Here is a 25,440-nt window from a genome sequence, read left to right as displayed (position 1 = left end):
ACAGCAGCTTCTTGCGTTTCGCACCGGGGTGAGCACGAAACAAGAATAGTTAAGGCATGATTCGTGAAGTGCACCGTCTCGAAAAACCAAGTCCACCCTCAGCTGCATTGCACGCGTCCGGGCAGTTTCCTCTGCAGCTACTGCGTTTATCCTGAACGATGTCTTTGTCGATATGGTCGAGTCAGCTTGACTCGAGCACGTCGACATCAGAAAGGTTCGGTCAAACTTCAACGCTTCCCCACATTTCGGTACGGAAGATGGGGTGCAAATGTACGGAGTTCGGAGTACTTGGCCAGGGATCCACTCGAGTTTCTGAGATGGGCTCCATGTTTTCCAAGATGGGCATCGTTACGCCGCTCGCAGGGATACTATCACCTCAGGCCGCCCTCCAACAGATCGATCGCTACACTTGGCTAGGACTCCCATCTCGAAGGAATGGCAAGGATCGGAGGAAGTCGATTCGAAAATGTTTGCTCGGGTTACATGTCCTGCTGCAGGACGCGCGGCAAGATATCCTTAAATACGGCGTCCACCTAGCCCAACGAACTTCATCTCATGCTGTCCTTCATCCTTCTCCTCTTCTGTCTGACATCGCCTGTTTTTCACAATGACGGCAACCTACTTGCCCTTGGTCGTCGCCTCAGCTGGTGTGGCAACACACCTTTTCTTCTTCAAAGTTGGCGAACACTGGTTGTACCCTACCCGCTACATTCAAGCATTCTTTCTTGGGTGCGTTGTCACGATTGTGGCTAGATCGCATTATGGCAATATTCCCGCAAAAGATTCTCTTGCATTTACCGTCAAATATGCATCACTGTATCTAGCTGGCCTTTACACCAGCCTGATCACTTACCGCCTGTTCTTCAATCCGTTGAACAAATTTCCTGGTCCCTACTGGGCGCGGCTGTCAAGATTCGACATGGTCATCCGGTGTGCCGGGAAGAGAAATCTACACCACCACCTGCTCGCCATGCATCAGAAATATGGCAAGTTTGTGCGGCTTGACCCCAACAGCATCTCTGTCACGCATCCTGATGGCGTGGAAGTCACGTCTGGTGTCAAATCCAAATGTACTAAAGGCGACTGGTATGGAGTGGACCTTCCATTCATTTCCATGCACACATGTCGAGATCGGGCGCAGCATGATCGACGTAGAAGGATCTGGAGTCCTGCATTTAGTGACAAGGCACTTCGGGGCTACGAGAATCGCGTGCAGAAGTATAATGATCTGTTGATCAAGAAGTTGGGGGAGTCAAATGGTATTTTGTTCCTTGATACGCACTTTGCATTGAGGGTGCTTTCCGCCCTGATGCAACTAACATCACATCTATAGGGCAACCGATGAATATGGCGAAATGGTTCAATCTATACTCCTTCGATGTAATGGGCGATCTCGCCTTCGGTGACTCATACCAGTGTCTCGAATCCGGGGAGATGCACTGGGCCATCAAGCTGCTCAATGATGGCATGGATATTATCGGCTTCTGGCTGCCAAACTGGTTCTTCCGGCTTCTGCTCTCCATCCCTGGCGCTGCTGCAGATCACTGGCGGTTCATTAATTACTGTTGCGAACAACTTGACAAGCGGATGAAGATTCAAGGGAAGCTCGACAATCAGGACATTTCGCACACGTTGATTGAGCATTTCAACCACTCGGACCCCAAGGCGCAGAAGGCTCAGCTACCCATGTTGCAGGGCGATAGCCGACTCATTATCGTCGCTGGGTCAGACACTACCGCGGCCACCTTGGTGCATTTGTTCTACCATATCGCAACGGAAAAAGGTCTCATCCAGCGACTGAGGGAGGAGCTCGACGAGTTGGTGAAGTCTGACGAGGCCATTGACGCGCAAAAAATTCAGGATGCACCGCTGTTGAACGGATCGATCAATGAAACACTAAGACTGAATCCTCCTGTGCCAAGTGGAGTATTCAGGAAGACGCCCAAGGAAGGAGTGGAAATTGGGGGCGTCTATATCCCGGGAGACACGGTGATCCAGATGCCGCAGTATGCGATGGCGAGAGGTGAGTTTGGGATTTTGTCTTGGTTCTTGCCCTCCTTGGAGGCTTTTGAACTCTGCCCTGGTTTTACTTTGCTTTGCTTCGACATCTGTCCACGTCTAGGCCTCTCAAATTACTCCTTCGTGGATACTAACCAGGTTGATCTTGGAACAGACCCCGATCTCTACCCCTCCCCACTCGAATTCATCCCTGAACGACATTCTTCCCGCCCAGAGCTCATCCTCCACAAAGATGCATTTGCGCCCTTTTCGGCAGGTCCATACAACTGCATCGGCAAGAATCTAGCCTACATGGAGATTCGTCTTTTGACGGCGAATATCATTCGGAAATTCGACGTCAGACTAGCAGAAGGAGAGACTGGGCAGGATCTACTGATGGGGACAAAGGACCATTTCACCCTTGGGCTGGGACCTCTGAGACTGTGCTTCCAACCAAGGAAGTTGTAAAATGGAGCGGCGAGGCACCGAGCCGCAATGGAGCCCACGAGAGTCAGACGGGAACGACAAAGGAGGAAAAAGGTACTGTTACCTACCCGGCCGAAGTGATGTGTCAGTTTAAGCACACGCCGACGGAGGAGGAAGAGTCCGTCAGCAGAGCAATCGATTCGAGGGCTCTAGGGCATGCCTGCAAGGCAACGACAACCATGACCATGCCTACCAGTAACGTTGCATGGACCAATCGTCAGTTTATTTCTTGGGATGCAAATCAACGACTCATTGGCTGATTGCCGTCCATCTTCTTCTGCCTCGCTCGGTGCCGTTGTCGTTGTTGTTGGTCATTGTCGTCGTCCTCCCGAGTAGGTGGTCCTTGTGCCCACCCGAGCTTTGGCGTATATATATAGAAGATGTATCTTTGTGCGGACTTCTCTGTACTCCGCATATGCAGCCGTGCGTCTAGCTTTGAAGACTCTCGACTCACGAGTAGAGTATGCCTTGGCCTCTTGGATGGATCTAAGACTACATGACTACATGACTGACTCAGCACGGATATGCAGTCTTTGGACGAGTTGTAACGCGGCAGGCTCCACCTTGAATGCGGACTTCGTGTCATACGTGCGGAGTTACTCTGTACAGGTACATATGTAGATGTAGATGTAAGCATCGGTGAGAACAATAGCCACATGCACATGCACATGCACAGAGAGAGGTATAGGTGTTGGTATTGGTATCGGTGGAGGCATTTAAGTGAGCTTTTCTTATCCCTTTAGTGATAATAGGTATGTAATCCAAGAAGGCTTTTGGTTTCCCCCTTCTCCATCCCTTCGAAACCCCCTTTTTGCCATTGTTCTGTCGTGTCCAAGAAGGTCATGTAAAGGGTCGTCATCGTACGAGTTGTATCTCAACCCAGAAAGGAACCGAAGGAGACACACAAGAATAAAAAGAGAGCTATAAATATACCGCGTATCACGACACGCGGGAACCCTAGTTCCTCTAGACACGGTTCAAATTCACAGTAGGGTATCGCCCAGCGCACACCGTACAAGACTCACCCCTGCCCTCACGGTTTCGCTTGCCCCGGCCACATCCAGAGAAGGGTTCACCTCGACCAGATCCATGGCCACCAATTGCCCGGTTTCATGGACGCATTCGGCGATGTAATCCCCTTCCCTCAACGTTAAGCCTCCTCTAACAGGCGTTCCGGTGCTGGGGGCCCACATAGGGTCCAAGGCGTCCACATCGAAAGATAGGTGAATGGGAGTGTCCGACCCGATATGCGCGAGGGCCATTTCCACCACTCTTCCAATACCGTGGCGATCGATATCGTGCATGGAGAAAGCCTTGATCCTGTGGTCACGTAGGATTTTCTTTTCACCTCTGTCCACGTCGCGCAGACCGATATACACCAGCTTGGTGGTCGAGAGTTTTTGGTCTTCTTGTAACCAGCCGAAAATATCCTTGTCGTCGGAATGCGCCAGGCCGGTGGCGAACGCAACTGGCATGCCATGGATGTTCCCTGACTCGGACGTCTCGGGCGTGTTGATGTCGGCGTGAGCGTCGACCCAGATGACCGCAATCTCTTTGCGCCCATTGTACCGTTCACGAATGGCCTTGGCTGTGCCCGCGATGGTGCCGATCGCTACAGAGTGATCGCCTCCTAATGTCAAGACCATTCTGCCGTGGCGAGCTTGTTCGTAGACTTGGGTTGCGAGTTTCTCCGTGACAGCGCTGACTGAACGGGGGTTCTTCATTCCTCTGTACGGTTCATCGGAAGAAGGGCGTATTTCGTTGTAATTGCGGACCTCTGTGTCCCCGTGGAGTGTATATCCCAACTCATCCTGGATCTGGTTGAGCAGCCCTGCCCCGACCAACGCCGTGGGAGCGGCATCCACACCTTCTTTGCATTGGCCGCCAGAAAAGCCAACGAGGACCACGCCCAGGTCGGACGGGAAGGGGAGGAACTTTTGACGGATCGTGGAGGGTGAGTCCATGTCCCATTTGCTGTGTGAGGACTTGTGGGAGGATGAGGAGCCGTTTGTATGGCCGTTGGTGTGGTCGTTGGTGGTGGTCGAAGGGGAAGACTTCTCGGGAGCTTTGGGCTGCATTTTGGCAGATTGGTCTTTGGTGGTCAAAGCGTGTGAGGGTGTGAACCGAACAATGGCAAGGAGAGAAACCCCAGAAAACGGGGTCAAGGCACACTGTTTGAGTGGTTCGTCGGGCGAGACCTGGTTTGGTAGCTGCTTCAACGAGGGAAGGGATCGTGTCCGCGCAGCAAAAAGAATCAACTCCGAAGAAATACTTTTTCCGTCTGTATGTACAGCCCTGTCTTTCCGCCTTGCCGTGAGAGAATAAGGGAGCAAAAGAATGTGGGTAGTGAGTAGGGAAAAGGGAGCGAGATGCTGTTTTATGTGGCCCGTGAGAAAGTTTTGTTGGAAGCCACTCACTCACCCATCACTCACCACTCAACCTCGCCTTGCTGCAGCGTCATCATCGTCTCCCATTCCACAACCCTCATCCCTGCTCTTTTGCCCCCGCCCTTTTTCTCTTCCGCTCCGTCTTTCGGAGACTCTGGCTGTTGACTCCCTCCTGCTCCCTCCCGCTCCCTCCCACCGTTTACTTAACCCTTGGATCAAGCACAAGCATGGGCACGAATGAGCATGCCGCCGCCGTGGGGTTGGACATCCGCAACAACGCCGAGGATGCTAAGGATCAGCGGGGTGATATGCTCCGGTGGGTTCGTGTCCCCTAAGTGCAGGATTACGCGCTCGTGTCACACAAGGAAGCGCCCGAGAGAAAGCAGGCTAAGTCGTTAAGTGACAATGCATCCTGCCTTATCATTCCATTTCCCCTAAGTACAGGTCCTCGCGAGGCTGGCATATTCCATTGCTAACAGAAACAACTTCAACCTGACGAAGAAGAGTTTTAGTGCTCAGATGTCCCTGTAAATGCATCACATGGCGAATTTCAGCTCCGCTAGAAGAGCATTTCTATTTGGTAATTGGAATCTTTCAAGGGGCAAAAAATGGGCACATAGACTCGGGCCCCTCGGGCTTCGTTCTATATTGTACCTCCCCACTCGGTCTTCCTGTACATGTTGACCAGCTGACCCTAGGCCCAATGCTGAAGCTCAATATCTTGTGTCATTCATACTCTTTGCGGCAAGATTTCTTCGCACTATCTTTCTTCTGCGGTTTGACATTTCTTTTGTCTTGATGGTTTCCTGTCTAGTTGAAAGCCAGGTCTGGGTAGGTATCTTTCGAGTGTCCACAATCGGGCTTGATATATCTCTGCATGACTTGCATACTGCTGGAGAAGCGGCTGTCCATTTCGCAGTCATGCCTTGCAAACGCGCTCGGAAGGGCTCTCTGAACTCCGCGCTGATTGAGGCGACGGAACCCGCTCGAGGCCCAAGGCGAAGTGCGGACCTGTAATCGGGGGTTGCGCAGTATCCCATGAATTCGGAAATGGCATCAATTCAACGACCAGTAATCTCAGCCCAGGAACTTTTTTAGCGTGTGCTCGAGCTTGGACATAGCCAGCGGCTTCGGGAGGAATGCATCTGTACCTGCTGACATGCAAAGTGCTTGTGCGTCTGGACCGACAACCGCTGTCACCATAATGATGGGCCGCCTGGTTCGAGAGAGTGGCCCCAATAGCTCCTGGTTCTCCATCTCTCGAATCCGCTTTGTTGCCGTTATGCCATCCATACGCGGCATCGACTGATCCATCAGAATGATATCGATGTCCCGGTCATGTGCGACAAGCTTATCAATGGCATCTTGACCGTCATCTGCGATGATAACATCGTACCCGAGCGTGTTCAACATCTTCACCCCCAGCTTTTGATTGATCTTGTTGTCTTCTACCAATAGTACCGTCGAGCCGCTCAGTGTTTTGGTCTCGTGAGGTTGCCCCGAGTTCTCGTTGTCCACCACGTCGACCACAGGGGCGAATCTCACGGATCGATCAATCGATGACCTTCCGGTACGGGCTGCCAAAACTATGTTTTCGACCATGCGATGCCACAGGAATGGTCTTTTAACTGGTATGACGTGTGGCGGAGGGACAGAGCCAAGGGCTTCATCAAGCAATTTCTGCGAGTCATAGGACAAAATGACAAGTTGGTGTCGAAGGCCAAGTACTCGCTCAAGGAGTTTTGGGTGACTTCTCAGAAACATCAAGTCTGTCCAGATATACCCAAAACAGTCGGGTATTTCATCATTCGGATCTGCTCGGGTTAACTCGAAGTCAAATGCCTTCCAAGCTAGTTGGAGTCCTTCCGCAAATCGAGCATTGCAGTCCTGCAGCAAGGCAATCAAACGATTGGGACCTAAGGAGCCTAAGGCATGCGGTGTATCGGTTGAGGGATGGATTGGAATGGTGACGGTGAAGGTGCTGCCGCACTTTTCTGCTCCCACGTTTTCCGCCTGGTGGCATTTGCTTTCCACAGAAATTGTTCCCTCCATTTTCTGCAGTAGCTGCCTAATGATGGCTAGGCCGAGACCAGCCCCTCTCTCGGCGCCTCGGGTTTGGGCCTGTTTAAATGGTTCGAAAAGCTGTGGCAAGAATGACTCAGGTATGCCAAATCCGGAATCTCTAACAGTGATAGCCAAGTCCATGTCCTTGATTTCCACCAGCAGAAGCACATAGCCAGATTGCGTGAACTTGAGAGCATTTGTGAGTAAGTTCATCAAGATCCGTTGTAGGTAAGTCTCATCCAGGAAAAGCGAGGATGGAACGTCGGGCGCCACCACAATCATCAGTTCAGTACCAAAATCCTCGTCCTTGTTCGGCAAAATCGCCAGGATGGACTCACACACTTTGCGGAGATCGAGGCTGGTTGGTCGACAAACAGCTTCTCCCTTTTCTAACCGAGACCAGTCAAGGACGTTAGCCGTGATCATGGAGAGAGATCTCGTCGCTTGCTGTATGGCAAGGAGGAGTAGACGAGCCTCCTCACTCAGTTCCGTTCGCGACAACAAGTCACTGTAGCCTTGCAGCTGATGCAAGGGAGTCCGGATTTCATGACTGGCGCTCGCTATAAACTCGCTCCTTACTGCCGCAGCTGCTTCTGCATTCTCTTTTTGAGCGATTGCGGCCCAGAGTTTCCTCCTAGTATGGACAATTTCAGCCAACTTATTCCGAGCAAGAGTCGCCGAATGCGCGAGAAGACCGTTTGCAAGCAAGCAGGTCAGAATAGCGATGCTAGTGACGGCCACTGCTAGATCCGGAGGATATCCTCGTTCCAACGTTGGCTTGGCCTGAGACCAAAAGGTGGTCGCCCACATTCCAGTAAAATGCATTGCGGCAACCCCTGCTGCGGCTATTACTGAGAAAAGGAGCTGCTGGGACAGGTTGACTTCGATTTGGGGCATCAGTATACAACCCAAGGTGCAGACCAACCAACTGCTCAATGCCGAGAGGAGGACAATGAACGGTTGGAGGGTAACGTGGCCTTTGGGAATTTCCAAGGCCAATATACCAACGTAGTGCATAGTGGTGATTGCCAAGCTCCATATGAAACCCTTGCAAAAGTTCGGCAGTGTTGCTCCATGGTAAAGTAGCTCAGCTGCCCCTAGAAGGGCATTCGTTGTGGTGGTGGTGGTGGTGGTGGTACTCGTAGAGAATTTGAAGCTCATGAAACCAGGAAGACCAAGGCTACTACCGTCGGAGTGGTTTGTCGAAGATGACCGTCGAGATCGCTCCCCTTCCTCCGAGCTCCTTTGGTAGCTTTCAGTGTCGCGAGTAGAATCGTCCTCGAGGGGAGACTCATTTTGGATTAACGGCGGTTGAAGGTGCTGAGGCGACCGAGACGATTCTATGGCGGTACCCCCGGTGAAATGGTCCTCCAAGAGACCAAGCGTCATACTTGCACCGCTGTCACGGGTCGGAGGACTGTGGTCGGCAGGGCCATTGGGATGGTGGGACACTCTGACCTGCTCCTCTTCGACATCCCCTGAGGTCCATGCTCCCAGAAGGGCATCTGAGCTACCATTGACATCCTCCCTTGTTGGTTTCTTCCTTCTTTCTCGCTTGACAGCCTTCAGTTTCTTCTTCTTAACAAGACGTAGATAACGGTCGCGCATCAGGTCTGCGGCCAGCGCCACGAAAGTAAATATGACGGCCAACCCCGCGCTCAGGACCGTTAATGGGACATTCAACCCTATTGGAAACGGCAGTTCACACGCCAGCATGGCAATGAAGTGGAGGCACCAGATGGAACAGAAGCCGAAGGTCAAGCTCCCAAGTATAGTCCAAACCAAGACGCCTGAAAAGTATCGCGACGTCCGCGCTTGACACATCATTTGAGTCGAGGTGAAGGCGCCCAAGAGGGACACAGCAATGGACGCCGCAATCAAGCCTCCATTCCAATGGACCTCGAGGCGGCTCAGGACCGGCTCTTGCTGAAGCTGAGCCATCTTTGTATCTTGCCGTGGATGGGTCAGGGCAGCCGTCACAGAACGGGGATCCTTATCCGAGCACGTCGTATACTTTTCCCTACGCCCAACATAGTGGCCCTGGCTTGCCTGCAACTGCGTATTTCTCTTTCGGGCACTTTCTTGAGTCGCAGGCAGGCCGCTACTTGGGTTTTCGGGGGTCGAGTAATGCTAAGAAAGGGGCAAGAGGACGCGGATCGGTTCGATCCTGGTTCGAGGGCAGCGTTCGGCGAGGGCTCAACTAGCGTTTACAAAGATACAGGACGGAGGCGTGATAAAGATAAATGCCCCCTGCGCCGATTGCAGACCGGGAAGATCGGAGCAGTGGGATAATGCTAGGTGAGATAAGTGACCTAAAGAAGGATTTCAGGGAAAAGGGCGGATGCAGAGTCATGGGAGGCGAGTATCCGGTGCACGTTGTGGACATTTGCCGACTGCGTCGCTGCACATTAAACATGGCCTGATGGAAGTTGGAAGCTTGTTAGTAACCACAGAGGTCGCATTAGGAAATGATGGAGTGGCTTTAGTGGTCAGGAAAGTCGTCCCGGAGAGCCTCCTTAACTAAAACTTACCAGGGTGAAGGAATGGGCATGCCTTGCCCTAGCCCCTGGGCCCTAGAGTGATCAACTGTGGGGTTTTAGCGTGCAGGTTTTCGTTGTGCTTTACTTGGCCTGCCTGCCATCCCAGAATCATGGGCTTGGGGGGGTTTCAGGAGAAAAGAGAGGCACTGAGTACCTCGTACGACTGACAGCATATTTTGTACTGGGTACCTAGGTATTGCTACACGAAAGGAGCTGGATTAGGCTCCCTGCCCTCGGCTTAGAGAGGCTCGGGCAGCTGCTCTGCCACGCTCAAGGTAGGCTTGGAAGCTTAGCCGAAACTAACGCCAGACAAGTAAAGATTTGTCTCAGTGCTCAGACCCGATATCGGGGCTACGCCCTAATTGGCTAGGCTATGAGCTAAAGCGCCGGCCAATCACAAAATTTAAAGAATGTTACGATAAACGAGTCTGAGGCCCGATACGTAAAAATGGCTTAATTTACGTTCGCTACGTAATATTTAAATTACACCCGCCAATTTTATGTATTATAAAGTATTGAAGCAAAGAGATAGTCGTATATATTTTTTTAGTGTTATCTAAAGCTTTCTATCTATCTAATAAGATTCCTTTTTTTTAGATACTATTAAGTAGTCTATTAATATATAAAGAAAATAATCTTAAAACTTTTTAATTCTCTTTAGTATAAGATCTCGAATCTCTTTAAGAAGATTATAAACTACTTATACGATAATTTCTATTGTAGAAGACTAATATAACGTTAATTAAGAAGAAGTACTAAGTATATATAAGTACGTTAGAATAAGAGAGAATTAAGATTACCTTTAATAGATGAGCGCAGCGGCTCCTCCAACCCTATGCGACAGTAGTTCTGACTCAGGAGACTCCGCAAAGTGCGACAAAAATATATCGCCGCAAACACTATTATGGCACCAACTCCGCAAAGCAATGAGCCTGGAGGCGCGCGACATTTCAAACAGCCGCCCATGGCTGCTTCAGGTAGGTGGCTTTTTGGGTTTTATCAAGCATCGGTACGGCCTTGGTGTCAGCGTTGAGTACAAGAGCCGTATTGTTGACCACGAAAGAATGTTTCATTGCTGCTGGCTGCACTATAGTTGACCATCGCGTGATTAATTCAGGAGTGCTGGCGACTCTGGAGACAGTGTCGACCATAAAGCCCGTCGCGACCATGTGCCGCACAGTGTTCAGACGTACGATCTGGGAAGCTCAAGCAATACATAAATGCTGATTCGGGGTCGCACCTGTATAGCATCATCTTTTCTTACCAGCGACAGTAACAGTTTTGAGGACGAACACATTCTTGGAACACCCTCTGACCAACAAGAGCACAATACACCACACGGCAACAACAGCATTGTTACAATCCGAAGTTGTTGATATCAGACTTACGGCAGGCACCAAAACCCCGATTTCCAGCAAGCATGGTTTGGACCAAGTATCTCCTGACTCTGGTCCTGGCCGCCTCAGTCTCGCGGTTGGGAATATCGAGAGCTGTTCACGCAAGCACTCCGTCTTGTGCGGATGAGTTCTGCAGCAATGGCGCATCACACGATCTTCCTTCAGATCTTCTTCCTCGGCTTGACAGGTTCCAAGACCATGATCTCAGTGGCATCACAACTCACTGGTCTCGACGAGAGCACCAGTCGCTCCCAAGAGTTGCGGCTCTTGCTCTCCCCAAAGAGCCCGAGCCGGTAGCGCCCAAGCCAGTTTCGCCAGCGACTGGACCAAGCCACCTGGACGGTCCATCCACAGAACCCGCAAGTAATCCTGCCGCAGGACTTGACCCGACTAAGCCCAAAGTCTCCGAAGAACCAAGCGCGAGCCCGACTTCAGTGCCAAGCCAAACCCCAAGTCCGTCCATTGAACCTGATCCCAACCATAGTGTTCTACAGCCAGTATCTGCTGATGATCCTTTTACTCCTGTGCCGCAGCCCACGACGGTGTCGGATGCCGCTGGATGTGGCCTGAAGCGCTCAGACGGGCCTTGCCCAGGGCCTTCTGACAATATTGGCGATGATGTGCCTGGTCAAGCCCCAGACGCCGTTGCTGCCACACGAGCAGGTCGCCCTGTGGATGATGATGCTGTCGCATATGACTATTTGCTTGAGGTCCAGAGTGAACGCGGCACAGGCTTGGTCAACGACAAGCTGGCAAATTTGCAGAGCAGGATTGCCACTGATGCCCCCGATGATCCGGTACGAACCGACGAGATCAATAACAACTTTGTCTTCGGCTCGACAGTTCCCCTCGTGCCAGTAAAATTAGGCGATGAAGCCCCGCAGCCATTCGAGTTCGATGATGTGTTCAACTTTGCTCTGGACCATGGACAATTTCCACCTTTATTGTCGCAAGCTGGCGTGACGCTAAGTGACACCAGGGGCTTCAGAGAAGCTCTGACATCGAACGGTGCGACACAGCCAACTCTGAAGTGGTCATGGTCAGGAGATCAGAAGGTGGCATTTACAGACTGGAGCTACAAGAAGAAGGACACCAGTGCCATGTCACCGAAAGCACATTACACCGAATTGACGATGGCTCTGTTCAAGGCCAAAGGCGTGGATACTTCAAAGATAGATGCGATCGCCCAAACAAGAATCGCCAACACATCAACTGAGAAGACGATTGACTCGATATTCGAAAGCTTTGGTATGCCGAGGAAGTTCGGAAATCCAAACAACAACGTGGTCGTCCTCCGGCGATCAGACACCGACCCAGCCAAAAAAGAAGCGTTCGATGCCTATTTCAGGACTGCGAATGGGAAAGGGACCGTGAACCTGTTGGCCTTCCATGCCAATGACTGGGGCTCCAGAAGCCCCGACATTCTGTTCTGCAAAGAGCTGGCTTCGGTAGTGCAAGCTATAACTCGGTTGTCACCCTTGCATAGAGGCGCACAGTTCTTGACGTTGGCTAATGTACCGAAACTGGCAGCACGAGCTGGAGGTGAAACGGTAGGGTGGGGGGATCGTTTGCGTAATCTTTTGTCTGTGCTTTATTCGGTTATGAATCCATACTGTCCATATAGTGCGTGAGTGGAACTTCTGTTGGCGTGGGAATACATTAGATCCGAATTGAAATCTCAAAACGCGTGCGCATTTGCTAGAATGAATCATGGCCCTGAAAGTACTCGGCTACGAAGTGCTTTAGAGACTATAGAATTGCTGTACTGTACTGTACTATCTGTCAGGAACGATGGCGAGATGTGAGACTTTTCAAGCTAACTACGTAACTAGGTTGCATTGGTTGCAACTGATCAATTGTGTCTGTCCTCACTCGTTCCGAGCGAGCATCTTCTTATTTATATACAAATTGGGCTGTAACAACAGGACCTCTCCTGAATAGATCTGGGCAGGTCCAGATCTGGCAAGCCTCGCTCTGCAACGTTTCAGGTTGCGATACTGAGATAGCTGCGACACTGTGGACGCAACGAGGCCAGACTAGTGCCTAGCCTAACAGCGAGATCAGCACCGAGGCAGTTGCCACTTGACTGCCTGTCAACACGAGATATCCGAGCGGGTTCGGTGTTGGCAGGTTGACACCAGTTCGAAGTTGCCATACTATAGAGTCAACTAACACCTTCACACCTTCACCCTCAGCTTCGGTAGGTTGAAAGCTTCTAGCAGCTTCTGGATGCTCAGAAATGCATCTCGATTCATGTTGAAATAAGGCCATTGGATCTCGAACGGATCGTGACTGAACTGCTCCGGATAATGCTCCGGCATTGTCAACAACTGCCATGGGAATGGGCGTACTCCTATCTCCAGGAGAAACTCTAGATTACCAGGCCTAAGTCTTTGTAGAGCATTCCACAACGCTCTCTGTGCCATTGTTGGTTGCGGCCCGTCAGTTGAATCCCCTACTTGCTCTAAAATGAGAGGTTCTTTGCGGATAAACTCAGCCATGAGCCCTTCTGCATTTTCTGCCGAAGTGAGTTGAATGAAGAAGCGTGCCGATCCAGGTGAATTCCATTCATAATCGTGCCCAGGAATTCGCCGATATGGTTCTCGATAGCATTCTATTTGGTTGTATGATAGAGTCTGCTCCGTCACCAGTTCCCACGAATATCGATGTTGATTTATAACGACTCCATGATCGAATAAGAAGCGAAAGCAGTCAATATTGCCGCAACGCACGGCAAAGTGCATATATGTTGGTTCGCGGCCACGTACATCGTCGATTCGATCGTCAAAGAGCGGCCCCATCAAGAATTCTTTCAGAAGCGTTACGTCGCCGATTGCACACGAATGCATAATTAGCCAAGTACGTGCTCTCGTAGAAAGAGGGGCGAAATGTCGTGTTAATAAGCGAATGGTCTCTGAGCTACTGCTAGACCGCGGTAGTAAAGTTCGATAATGAGATAAGGCGGTAGTCAGTAAATCGGGGATATTAGGCGTATATTCGAGGAGAGCTTTCAGTACTTCATTACTGCTAGAGAAAATAGCAGCTTGTAGAAGGATATAGTTGCTTTTTGGTGTCTCGAACATTATATTCGGATTCTGTTCCAGTAGACGAGCGACAATGCTCAGTTTCGTAAATCTTATCGCCACTTCCAATAAGTCTTCGAGTTGAGTGTCAATAGAGGGAGTCGCATAGCCTGGCGCCGAAGAAGTCTTAATAGATATAGTCAGTTCGTGCGTATATAGCGCAAATAATTGTAAGTCGCCTAGTACGCATGCACATAAAGCCACCCAAAATATAGCTGGCTGAGCTTGAGAATGCTGAATCCATAAACCGTGTTGGGCGCTAGATAGGAATTGTGTTCCCCATTTAGAAGCCACAGCCGCAGAGAGAATCGCCGTTGGAATATCATTGAATATTGGATTATCGCTGCAGGTCGAGTAAAACTGAGCATTGTTTATATCGAGCTGTCCCGAGGCCTCTACCGCTCGTAGTATCGCTAGAGCTGCTTCCCACTGCGGTAAGGAATGCTGAGTGTAAACAGTATCACCAGGCAATCTTTGCGTAGCAAGTAGACTCTGGAAATTAAAGCGTGCCGCATATAGTTGTCTTCGCCGAGAATCGACATGACGTTGGCAGAATACGTCGTCGCATGGAGGGACGCAATCGAGTGAGTGGCCACCTACTGTGGCTGCAAGTCTCTGTCGTAAGAAGAATGTATAAAGGACAGCTTCATTAAATTGACCTACAAGAGAAGAAGTCGTGTTAGTAGATCCCACGAGTAGATTTCAGTAAACCTTACGATTAACTAGTCTCAGCGATATCTGCCAACCTCTGTATTGTGTTGAATCTATCAGCAAGGCAATGACATCGTGTAGAAAGTGATCTGGGAGTCCGAGGGAACTGGGCATTTTGATATGCTACAAGTGTGAAGATATCGAAGAGTGTCAAGAAGAGGAGGCTTTAAGGAAGAGTGAACGAGGAAGAGAAAAATGTAGATTGTTGTTTCAATAGGCGCCCTTTCTCTCACCTGTCGAGCGACGACTGCAATATGAATAGGGTCAATCGAGGCTGCACAGTTGTCGACCAGGCCAGTCGTGTCGAAGTCGACACGGCCTGGGTGAGTCACGCGCAGTCCTAGCTCCACAGAATTATCGATACTCGATACAAGGAATTCATGCAGCCTCAGCATTGCGCCCTCTTTCACTAACCAAACCCGCTTCTCCCTCGGACCGTGCCTTGTGAGCGCCAAGCTGCTCTATTACTTAGGTGCCATTTAGGTACCAGCGCAGGCAGTCCCCTTATAAGCAGGTCTCCCGGGTACGGGCACTTTGGGTGGCGCGGGGCACTCACCCCTCTGGACTGGGCTGCCGACTCGCCAAACGCCCGCCAATGCCCCTCAATGTCTAGGCGCCCTGCCGAAACATTCTCCAACCAACCACATGGCTTGCTCCTTGCAACACCAAGGTCGACCAAGCATGTCCAGCTGGTGAGATGGACTGACCTCGCCTCATGAATGGACCATGGCGGCTAACTGCTCACTGACCGTCTTCTGCCTTCTTCGTTGCTGATCATGTTCTCTATATAAAGACATCGTCGGCCTCTCAACACGCCGCGGGCAACTGAGACTTCTAACATCTAATGTCCTGACTGACATCCACCATTTAATCGACCTCGTTGGTCACTGTGCAAAAGTTGAGCTTCATCTTGTTCACTATCTAGTTCCGAGTTCTTTGCTCCGTCTTGAGGTTCCCTCAACTGCTTCCAGCAGCCATAGTCATCATGTCCTATTCTCTTCCTAGCCCAGGACAGCCGCAAGGAGGCTATTATCCTCGTTTGAGTCCCTCGCCTATGATCCGGCTTGAGCCGTCACTAACTCGCATCCAGCACCTCCTTCTAATGGCCAACGTACGGCATTGAACAAGATCTCGTCCTTTAGTCTCCGACAAGGCTGATCTCATTTAGCATCATTTCCTCCTCCTCCCCAACAGTCCCCGCCTCCCAGCTTCTTCCCACCACCTCCATCAGGGCCATCTCCTCCGCAGAATCCCTCGTATCCTCCTCCTCCCATATCCCATGCAGTTGGGCAGACCCCTTCCCCCCCTCCCATCCAGCAACCCACCGCCCAACGACCATTCAACTATTCTACTGTCCCTGCCTCGGCGCCTGCCCACAAAACCACCTTCGACCACAGCGCAATTCACAACCGACAACCTTCGTACAATGGCCCTACAACCTCCCTTGACGAAGCCGACGAAAAAGTTGCTTCACCGCGCCTGCAAAAACTTACCCAGGAGATGGCGAACGTGATGAAAGTGCCTCAAGGACCCTCTTTGGTGGGGGTCCCTCAAGGCGGCCAATTCGTCGGTGTCCAAGCCACGACGCAGGACGATGTAGGGACATTCAATGGCGGGTCGTATCGCATCTCTCACCGCGACACGAATTCCATATTGACGATACAGTTGGCGATGGGGTGTCCCATTACAGCCAAACCGGGGGTGATGATCGCAATGAGTCCCTCGGTCATGTTGAAAGGGAATATAAAATTCAGCATGAAGAAATTACTGATTGGTGGAGAGATGGCACATTCGACGTTCACGGGCCCTGGGGAGATTTTGCTCGCGCCCAGCACATTGGGGGATATCTCCATTCTGCGTCTGGCGGGGAACGAGACGTGGAGTGTCGGGCGCGATGCGTTTCTGGCGTGCACGCAGGGAGTGGTGAGAGAATATAAGAGTCAGTCAATCAGCAAGGCCATGTTCTCCGGCGAGGGCCTATTTGTCTACAAGATCTCCGGTATTGGCATATTGTGGATGTCCACCTTTGGAGCGGTGCTGAGGAAAGATGTGAGTGTCCCCATCACAGCCAAGAAGCCCAGGCCACCCTCGCTCAACTCCCTCTGACCTCGTGAAATCTCGTGGTAAAATATTCAATTTCTGACTGGGTGACATATGTGTATATAGCTCGTCGACGGCGAAAAGTACATCATCGACAACGGCCACCTCGTCGCCTGGAACTGCAAGTACGTCCTCGAACGCATCGCCTCCGGGGGCATCATCTCCGGAATCAGCTCGGGCGAAGGCTTGGTATGTAAGTTCACAGGTCCTGGATCGGTCTTCATGCAGACACGAAATACAGCTGCCTTTTCTGCGTTTATGAGCGGGAACGCCCATCGGGAGGTGTGAAAAGGGAAAACCAATGACATTTCTAATACTGGTAGCGATCCTACGTTTACTTTCATGAGCGTTACACCTGTAAATCTCTGTGTGCTCCATATCATCGAGTTCAATTTCCAGTTTAGAGCCTGCCCGTGACTATTTTCACACGGAGTTGTATCTTTTTCACCAACGCCGTGCCCTTTCCCCCCCGACGCGGGTACGTCGGACTGAATCCGGCCCTTTCACGTTTATCCGTTGAGCCTCTTTCTCTTACCCACTTGGGCCGTGAAACCGCTCTTGATTGCCGTCACGGACCGTCTGCTGCCGCAAGACTTGCAGGTAACGAAGTACAGCCGATTCTCACCCTTGCTCAACTCAGTGTTAGGGGATCGGCAGGTCTTGCACGTCACGTATTCGACAATGTATCGTCGCAAGACGTTCTCGATCTGTTTCTGCTGGAATCTGCCCTTGATGACCAGTCTCTTGGACCCGTCGACCGAACCGCTTGTGCCGAGTTCGGCGAACAGGAACTGGGTGACGTGCTCGTCGTTTCGGTTCATCCTTTTGCAGATCTCGGCGATGTTGGCAAAGATCGTCTTCTTGTTGCCTTCCCTTAGACATTGAGGGGGTGGAATCTTGTATGATTTGCTTCCCGAGGACAGAATGTCGGGATTGTGTTCGTTGACAAGATGGAAGAATCGTTTGAGGAGAAGATCGTAGGAGATCGGATTAGTGGCATCATGAGCCCAAATTCCTGTTCCCTGAGTCATATCCCCTGTTTGTTCTTGTGGTGCGCCTTCCTCTCCCTCCTCAGTGGTCGCTTCCGCAAGACCGGCCCGGGCGAGTTTCTCAGCGAAGTCCTCTCCCTCGGCCTTGGGCTTGGTCGTCTTCTTTTTCTTCTTCTTCAAAGCGGAGGCGTCGAAGTCGGCGTCGGCACCAACAGCAGGAGCAGCAGCTTCGCCATCCTCCTTGTCTTCAGTTTTTGATTTGGTCGGTTTCTTCTTTTTCTTGTTTAGGCCGGCGAACATATCCGTCATTTCATCAACGGCTTGGTCATCGGGCGCTGTGGATTCATGAGGTGTCAGTATTAGTTTGCTCTTTGATGATCCCGGAGCGTCCATACGTGATGAATGTTTCTCCGCTGTGACCTTGTCCTCTGAGCTGGACAGAGGCGCTTCTGAGATCTCGCCGTTCTCATCCATGATGGTGCTATCGCCGCTGAATGCGACGGATTTGCGAGGCTTTCGATGAGGAATCGGTTGAGGTTGTTCCTGTAGAAGAGCAGATGATGTGTCAGTCATGTCTGAATTCTTCTTGCTGGTGGGGCAAGGTGCATGCGGTTTCAGAATGGTTTCCCCGACTGGTGAGCCATCTGCGTGCGAGGTGGGGATTTGTGTGGCGTTACGCACAACTTCGGCCATGATTCGTGATGGTTGAATGTGTTGTAGATGAGAAGAGATGCGAATGCCCTGGGTCTCCTTTGTCTGCTCCTTTGTCTGCTCTCTGAATGTGTGCGAGAATGTTCAGGAAGATGTGTGGAATTAAGAAGTGCAAGTCCGGGAATTTTTCCCTTCAAATAATACGAAGGGCGATAATGAGTCAAACTGCTCAAAGATCCCGAGTGACGCATGGCACGTGCCACTTTAATCTGTTGCGGTCTGACAAATCCGCCACGCACATTTGACATGCGAGCCTCGTGGCTCACCTGGTCAGACAACACCCCAGTGACCTGTAGTAGCCTTGTCGACTTTCATTCGTGCATCTAGGTATTACACTTGGACACTACCGACGCAGGCACTCCAGTTCATTGTTTCATCCCGCCCCGGTGTTGGACTGCTGCTATGGTTCTGTCCTAAGCTCCTCTCCCCAGAAGCCTGTCCTTGGCTGAAGGCGATAAAATCTTCCACTGCCAAAGATGTCCGAAACAGATGGCACAGCTGCTTCCTTCATAGAACCTCCCTCCAGCGACGACAACAATGACATCGATTCCCTACCTTCCGAACCGGACTCCGACGAAGTCACTGTGAGCGAAGATGAAGAATATTCAGAGTCAGACGCAGAGAGAGAGTGGAAGGAGAGCTTGCAACAGCTGGAGTTACTGCTGTCTATGGTGATTGTCCCCTACGTCGGGAAATATTTCGGGAGGAAATTCGCCTACTGGGGTATGTGACATATATGCGGGTGGACTGCATTCCCGTGTTGCGCAAGCTTTCTTCTGTCGGGGGGGGGCGCTAATTGAGAAACCACAGGTTGGAAGCAGTTCATGGAATGGAAATATCCGGTCGAGATCGTGGTGACCAGCAAGGCTGCGTTCAAGGGGATTGGTGCTGTAGAGGCTGCGGCTTCTCTGTGAAGGCAAAATAGGACTATATGTCCCTGGAGGAACACCGGAAATGAAGCAGCTGCCAGACGCCGATTTGATGAAGCAGACAATGGACTGGAACTCCGCAGTGGAGTTACAATATTGGATGGTCCAAGTTGCTGCTGCTGCGATGGAGCATGGCAGAAATGCCATGAGGTCCCTGGCGTGGTACAACGTCGGTACATGATCGGAAAAGCGATATTAGTCAAGCTCGAGCTGACACGCACAACGACTTTACTTGGAGAGGGGGACGTCGCCATCGTCAACAGCGACAAAGGGGTTGGACGTATATCGGGAGCTTCGCGGAAGAGAAGGGAATTTTTCAGGCGATTCGCTGACTTCATGGCAAACAATACGGATCCTTGATACCTGTTGTATCGTCGAAGAGTGTCGCGGTTCCTCCACCGAAACATCCTCTGACTTCGTATTAGAAGCGGTCGCCTCCCAAAATGATAATAACTGTTCTCCCTTCACACAGACCTCTTCCCAGAACAGTCCGTTTGATGATTGCTCGTTCGCCTCAGCCTTGCTGCTTTACACGTCCCTCTTCTGCTCCATCTTATTCTCTAGACGAGGAGTCTGTACAAGAAGGTTCCTGGTGCGGGGACTCTTACATTGCCTTCACCAATCCATGACTCCCGGTGTTATTTCAGGTCGTCTCAAGAGCACTGCTCGGTGTGGACGCATCTTCTCTCCATCTACAGCCTGGGAGGCTGGGTCATTCGAAGACTCGGTGGACTGTAATGGGAGTCGATAGGTCCGCTTTAGAACGGCTATTCTCCCATCGGGATCGACCCCTACGAGTAACCCTCGAATAGCGAAGCAGAAGTACCTCCCACTCGTCACAGTCCACATTCCAAGCCACCTTGCAAAAAGCGATTCCATAACAGCGGTGACAGGGCGGGGAAAGCCAGGTAACCAGATCTGATCTGCAGCAAGAATCTCATCTTCATCTGGGCTGAAAAGATGCGTTTCCTCGTTTGGCGGATCGTTCTCTGGTGTGAAAGCTTCGGAGAGTTCGGCAACGCATTGATTGGCAGCTTCTTGCTCATCTTCGGGGACTTCAGTCAAAGTCGCCCGGACGATATTGGGGAGAGCAACTAGGACGAGATAGCCGTGATTCTCACAAGGGAGTCGAAATATCCATTGCCACTCTTTCAGGATGATCTGCACGGCGTCTGTTTCCCACTGTAAGCATATGTTAGTCTGGGTTACTATTGCAGGGTTTCGACCAGAGAACAATGTAATTACGAAGTTGAAGTCCAAAGGCAACCTGAAGGGGGCACTCACGAAAGGCATGAACTCTGGATGGCAATGTCTCTTCTCAAAGTACTCGTCCCCTCGAAAAAATGTACCGTCGACCTCGTGGAAGACTAAATGGAGGGCGACTTCGAGGTTTCCCTGAAATCGTCTGTGAATGATTTGTCGCAAGATTCGCGAAAGGATAAGTGCTGCCACCCGATGCGCTGTTATGGCTTTCTCTGCGACATAAGCGTCCTTCAGTTGTATTGCGAGGTTATCACCACAAAACCAATTCGCAGCAGCAGTCATGTTAAGTGATGGCATGAAGTGCACAATCAACATTAACGGAATGTCATCGCTCTTCCTTGCGGACAGTCTTGGCTAAAGACTATTCCGATATTCTCGATATACAGTCGTCATCTCGGTGTAGTCGCCGGAAATACCACCTATGAGCCGGATGTGCCGGAGAGGAGTAATAAACATCAACCCATCGATCAGGTTTCGAAATCGACGACATACTTGTCTGAGGTATGCAGCGGCGTGGAGAGTGTACGGGCAACCGGCCTGGTACAGATAGATATCGCCCGTGATGAGGTTGGACAGGATCAGATCCACAATCTCATCTGGCAGCCTGGAAAAGACGTCGGTCTCACCACAGAAGCTTGTGTCTCTCCGTCCAACTAATATTTCATCTATATCCTCGGTGATCAAGATACCGAATACCCTTTCCGGCGAAAGTGCCATGTTGAAGAGCCTGTAACAAATGCTTGGATAGTCATTTCCTGTACTCGGTAGCTCCTCAGCATCTCGGGAATGCTGCAGGGACAGCGAGTTGAGCGAGGTCGACGTCGATTTCGTGCAACCGCGACCTTGCTTTGATGTTGGAAGGAAGGTTAGCCGATCACATGACTATCACCGATTGGGCTAAACATCCATGTTCTCCTTGTGATTAGCTGCTCGCCTCTTTGTTCGCCCTCGGCTCCACCATCGGCTCACCTTCTGCTTCTGGAGCAATCCCTGAGCGATCCCTGAGCAGTCCTAACACTAACTTTCGTCGACTTTAGCCGATTGGATCAGTTTGAGATAGATCCCAATCCGGGTCCCTTCTAAAGGACATAGAACGTTTGAAGCGGGAAACTCTTTTGGCTTTCATTCTCGAACTCGAGAGGAGAGATGTGAAAAGAGGAAGGGAGCGTCCTGCCATAGGTATCTGTGACTTATCAAGAGCTAGATAGCCTAACATTGTTTGAGAAGATGCCTTTCATGGTTTGCTTCTCATTTGCTCAACTGATTCGGGGCGGAAATGGGAGCAAACCTCTCTTCCTCGAGCCAATCACTATTCTCCAGGCACCCACCAGTATAACCAACGGACCAATAACGATGTTGATTTTCTAGAACAAAGAATTCAGCGGAACGATCGGGATGCTCGTTAATAAAGAGCGGGTACGAGGTACGCCATGCTTAAATTGGAGGATTGATCACCTGCCGGGCAACACTGTATGAATTCCTCCTCATCTCCCCCCTTCTCACTAGTCCTGTAAGCTCCTGTCCGAAGGATTCTGAGCCATTCGCCTCCAAATGTGATTCTGGGTGATATTCATAGGGCATTCTTCACCGTCAACAGCTGTCAAGTATTGAGAGCATATCTGGAGGATTGGGAGGTCGATACCTGGGAAATGAAGAAACCCGTGCTGGCTGCTGGGGGGGCCTTCAATGCTTCAACATCCACAATTCTGCTTTCCTGTTGGGGCTCTCCTCTTGTGTAGCCATTGAATGAGCTTTTAGTAGTTAATGGTTCAGTTAGCCACAGTCCGGAACATGACAGAGAGTCAGTCTCGTTTCTGATCAATTCTCCATCCGACTATTCCATCGAGGAATAAGATCCACACTGGAGGGTAGCGTGACAGAGCTGCCGGTTTGAAGTCCGACCTAGAAAGTAGTGTCTCTACGAAATCGTAGTTGTGCCGGTCGATGGCTCTGAAGAGGGTATATCCAAAGTATACGTTGACGCCTATGCAGGAGAGAAGGACTTCCACGGCCTTCCACTGACCTTGCTCAACCGCTTTGCAAGAGCCGTTAGTCAATTTTCATCAGGCGTGTTTAAGAAGGACATATCGTGGGGGAGCAGTGGCTTTAGTAGACGATGGAAGACCATGATGAGCCCCGATATGGAGGGGTGCCGAAGAACTGCTCCGTGCCCGATAGAAATGGCGCTTAGTCTTCAGGTCCATTCCGAAGAGACTCTGACACATCGAAAGTTCTTTTGGCATGATATGTCCATCTTCCTGCAGCATACGGGAGCAAAGACAGTAATCGCCATTTGGTTCTCTGGTCTGCTTCATTGGATGATGAGCTCCTCGTTTCTGTCATCAAGTGCCAGATATGACATATTGTGTCGCGTTGTGAACAGTCGCTGACAACTTTGCGTGAAGTATTCTGGCAAGGACGAATGGGCGAGCCGAAGAATTTTGATCTCCTTACCAATTACAACCAGTCCTTGGCACAACTAAACAAGGTATGTTTGCTGAAAGATTCTGTCGAAGTTGAAATTCTTCTCTCCAAACTTGACAGCAAGAGCATGCTGTAATTCATGGATGGTGGTCGGTGTCTGCGCACTGGACAGCCACGTGAGGAATTTTCGACCGCGACGCCGCGAACATCTTCCGGCTGTTGAGTTGAACAAGTCTATCAATCGTCGGGCTCTCTATTTAAGGTAAGCCCCATAGTCCTGCCGACCATTGATGGATCATTCCTAAAATCTGTTCTCTGCATCTACAGTTCGAAATGAGATTCAGGTAATAGTTGTGGTAAATGAAGCCTATTTTCATTATTAGTCGGAATCATTATCATTGTCATGACAGATGTGCGACCCACATGCCGTTCGCTTTCTCCAAAATGCTTCTCATGGTCTTTTCTTTTAACGTGATATCGATGAGCTCACCTATCGCACAGTCATTTAACCTGTGTCTAACTATGCTTCTGATATCATCGCCGCTTGCGCTAACGAAAATGTGACGACTCCAACAAGTTGAGGAATGGGTGATAGTGGACAGAGCCTCTCGACTCGTAATGAGACATCTCGTTCTATGGTCTCTGAGCTCGTCCAAAAGCGCTAGGAAAGAAGCTAAACAGGGCGTCGGGGTCGCACTCATCAAGAGCATGGATAATTACAAACATCGCCCTTCGATTTTGACACAATGCTCGTATGGCTGCGTTTATACTGTCAACATTTGGCGTTCTTCGATGTCGCCAACCCTGAAACAACTCCTCGCATTGTGGAAGCCATTGAGGAAGCTGTTCCACCCCTAATAGTAGCTGCTTTAGGATGCAAGCGATTATCTCGGGAAAGGTCTGTTTGTCGCGCCTTTTGCGTTCGAAGAAAATATAAGCAAGACCGACATCTTTCTCCACGTTCTTGGAGTTCTTCGATGATCAGAGCGCTTAGTAGGAAAATTCCATCAGCAACAACTCATAGAAGCACTAACCATAAATCTTAAAGGTATTGAAAGAGAGGAATAGCAACACAGTGGACATCAGTCCAACTCTGGTCTGACGAACCTGGTCGCTGATGGCATAATAGAGTTCTAGATAGAGTAATCTTCTCCACCGTTGTTGTAGCTAAAGCAAAATACCACCCTCAACATCGGTCAAGGGCTGAAACTCCCTAAATGGCTTACCAAGAACCTTGCCGCGACCATCAAATCTAACTCCCTCGCTCCGAAGCAGTTGAATTTTCTTGGTCGCATATTTCCCATCTTTACCCCAGTCACCATGAAACCCGCCAATACTTCCATCTGCTGCTAAAACGCGGTGGCATGGCACGTCAGGAGCAAAAGGGTTGTTGCGCATCCCGTTTCCCACCGCTCGAGCAGAAGACTTGAGATAGTCGGAGATTGCGGCGTAAGTCGTGTAGCGTCCACGTGGAACAGAAAGAAGTGTGGTATAGAGCTTCTTTCGATATGGAGTCAGTGAAGGATGGGAATGGATACGATCTAGAGTTCGTTTTAGCTCTTCCTTGCCTGCTTGGGTCGCTTTTGCCAATGTTGTCTTGCCCTCCGCAGCAAAGTTCGCAGTGCTGGTCAATTCTGTAGAAGTCTCGGACTGGCGGAATTTGAGCGTTGATTGTTGTTTCCCTGTCTTCCTGCTTTTCACCGTTGTTGACTGAGCAGCAGGACGGTCAACCTCTTCTACGGCCCGTTTTCGACCAGCAATAGTTGACGCTGGTTGATGTCTGTGCGCCACTGTTTTGCTGGGGGTCGTTTTTGCGTACTTTCTTTCGTTCTTGCTTCTGCATCGTAGGCTCGCCTCGTCTAAGCAACAAAGGTCGACTTCTCCAGCTCGAATCTTCTGCCCCAGTGCGATGGCATCCCGCAACTGTTGCTCATTCATGTTCCTAATGGCGGGTTTATGTATTATCGCGTCCCATGGTTGCTGACTGTTGCCTATTACGCTGTCGAGAATGATGCGGGCAAAGCAGTGGTCAAAAGTCACAGGCCATACAGGTTGAGCAGGATCGCCAGATTTGGCCATTTGGGGCAGGATTTCAGAATATAATGTCGTCCATTCTGTCCGCAGAGCTTCAATATCAGACATGACTATTTTTGGGGGACACATAGTGAGGCGCGGAACCGCGCACCGCTACCCACCCGAACGAGATAGAAGTTGATTCCCAGTGATCGAACGATATCGCTAGGGCCTGTTGGAACACAAAGCCTGTGAATATTCGATATAGGTTGGATGTCTCCCAAAGTCGAGGTCCTCATCGCGTATGTGGTGCATGGAAATACGGGGTACCCAAGTAAAGTCTTG

General features: G+C 50.6%; 10 protein-coding genes across 10 annotated transcripts; 4 read left to right on the top strand and 6 right to left on the bottom strand.

Annotated features, from left to right (window-relative positions):
* Positions 1-607: 607 nt before the first annotated feature.
* Positions 608-2,466, top strand: A1O5_03106 (uncharacterized protein; the record flags this gene model as incomplete). Its single annotated transcript, XM_007743719.1, has 3 exons — positions 608-1,259; positions 1,334-2,023; positions 2,174-2,466. The coding sequence occupies 3 exons, from the start codon at positions 608-610 to the stop codon at positions 2,464-2,466; spliced, it is 1,635 nt and encodes a 544-aa protein (XP_007741909.1).
* A 1,001-nt stretch (positions 2,467-3,467) lies between these two features.
* On the bottom strand, positions 3,468-4,562 carry A1O5_03105 (arginase; the record flags this gene model as incomplete). Its single annotated transcript, XM_007743718.1, has 1 exon — positions 3,468-4,562. One exon carries the CDS (start codon positions 4,560-4,562, stop codon positions 3,468-3,470), a length of 1,095 nt encoding a protein of 364 aa, XP_007741908.1.
* A 1,386-nt stretch (positions 4,563-5,948) lies between these two features.
* Positions 5,949-8,876, bottom strand: A1O5_03104 (uncharacterized protein; the record flags this gene model as incomplete). The annotated part of the gene is made up of 1 exon (XM_007743717.1): positions 5,949-8,876. The coding sequence occupies one exon, from the start codon at positions 8,874-8,876 to the stop codon at positions 5,949-5,951; it is 2,928 nt and encodes a 975-aa protein (XP_007741907.1).
* A 2,019-nt stretch (positions 8,877-10,895) lies between these two features.
* Positions 10,896-12,503, top strand: A1O5_03103 (uncharacterized protein; the record flags this gene model as incomplete). The annotated part of the gene is made up of 1 exon (XM_007743716.1): positions 10,896-12,503. One exon carries the CDS (start codon positions 10,896-10,898, stop codon positions 12,501-12,503), a length of 1,608 nt encoding a protein of 535 aa, XP_007741906.1.
* A 3,663-nt stretch (positions 12,504-16,166) lies between these two features.
* Positions 16,167-17,054, top strand: A1O5_03102 (uncharacterized protein; the record flags this gene model as incomplete). The annotated part of the gene is made up of 2 exons (XM_007743715.1): positions 16,167-16,715; positions 16,833-17,054. 2 exons carry the CDS (start codon positions 16,167-16,169, stop codon positions 17,052-17,054), a joined length of 771 nt encoding a protein of 256 aa, XP_007741905.1.
* Positions 17,055-17,275: 221 nt separating this feature from the next.
* On the bottom strand, positions 17,276-18,448 carry A1O5_03101 (translation initiation factor 2 subunit 2; the record flags this gene model as incomplete). Its single annotated transcript, XM_007743714.1, has 2 exons — positions 17,276-18,090; positions 18,151-18,448. The coding sequence occupies 2 exons, from the start codon at positions 18,446-18,448 to the stop codon at positions 17,276-17,278; spliced, it is 1,113 nt and encodes a 370-aa protein (XP_007741904.1).
* A 494-nt stretch (positions 18,449-18,942) lies between these two features.
* On the top strand, positions 18,943-19,380 carry A1O5_03100 (uncharacterized protein; the record flags this gene model as incomplete). Its single annotated transcript, XM_007743713.1, has 2 exons — positions 18,943-19,189; positions 19,277-19,380. The coding sequence occupies 2 exons, from the start codon at positions 18,943-18,945 to the stop codon at positions 19,378-19,380; spliced, it is 351 nt and encodes a 116-aa protein (XP_007741903.1).
* A 630-nt stretch (positions 19,381-20,010) lies between these two features.
* A1O5_03099 (uncharacterized protein) lies at positions 20,011-20,940 on the bottom strand (the record flags this gene model as incomplete). Its single annotated transcript, XM_007743712.1, has 2 exons — positions 20,011-20,577; positions 20,680-20,940. 2 exons carry the CDS (start codon positions 20,938-20,940, stop codon positions 20,011-20,013), a joined length of 828 nt encoding a protein of 275 aa, XP_007741902.1.
* A 72-nt stretch (positions 20,941-21,012) lies between these two features.
* Positions 21,013-21,375, bottom strand: A1O5_03098 (uncharacterized protein; the record flags this gene model as incomplete). Its single annotated transcript, XM_007743711.1, has 1 exon — positions 21,013-21,375. One exon carries the CDS (start codon positions 21,373-21,375, stop codon positions 21,013-21,015), a length of 363 nt encoding a protein of 120 aa, XP_007741901.1.
* Positions 21,376-24,249: 2,874 nt separating this feature from the next.
* A1O5_03097 (uncharacterized protein) lies at positions 24,250-25,224 on the bottom strand (the record flags this gene model as incomplete). The annotated part of the gene is made up of 1 exon (XM_007743710.1): positions 24,250-25,224. The coding sequence occupies one exon, from the start codon at positions 25,222-25,224 to the stop codon at positions 24,250-24,252; it is 975 nt and encodes a 324-aa protein (XP_007741900.1).
* Positions 25,225-25,440: the final 216 nt, after the last annotated feature.

The sequence above is a fragment of the Cladophialophora psammophila genome (assembly GCF_000585535.1).
Source record: "Cladophialophora psammophila CBS 110553 chromosome Unknown aczJe-supercont1.4, whole genome shotgun sequence".
In the NCBI taxonomy this organism is placed as follows: Eukaryota; Fungi; Ascomycota; class Eurotiomycetes; order Chaetothyriales; family Herpotrichiellaceae; genus Cladophialophora; species Cladophialophora psammophila.
The sequence above is the reverse complement of the archived record's forward strand: the minus strand, read 5'-3'. Positions and strand labels throughout refer to the sequence as shown.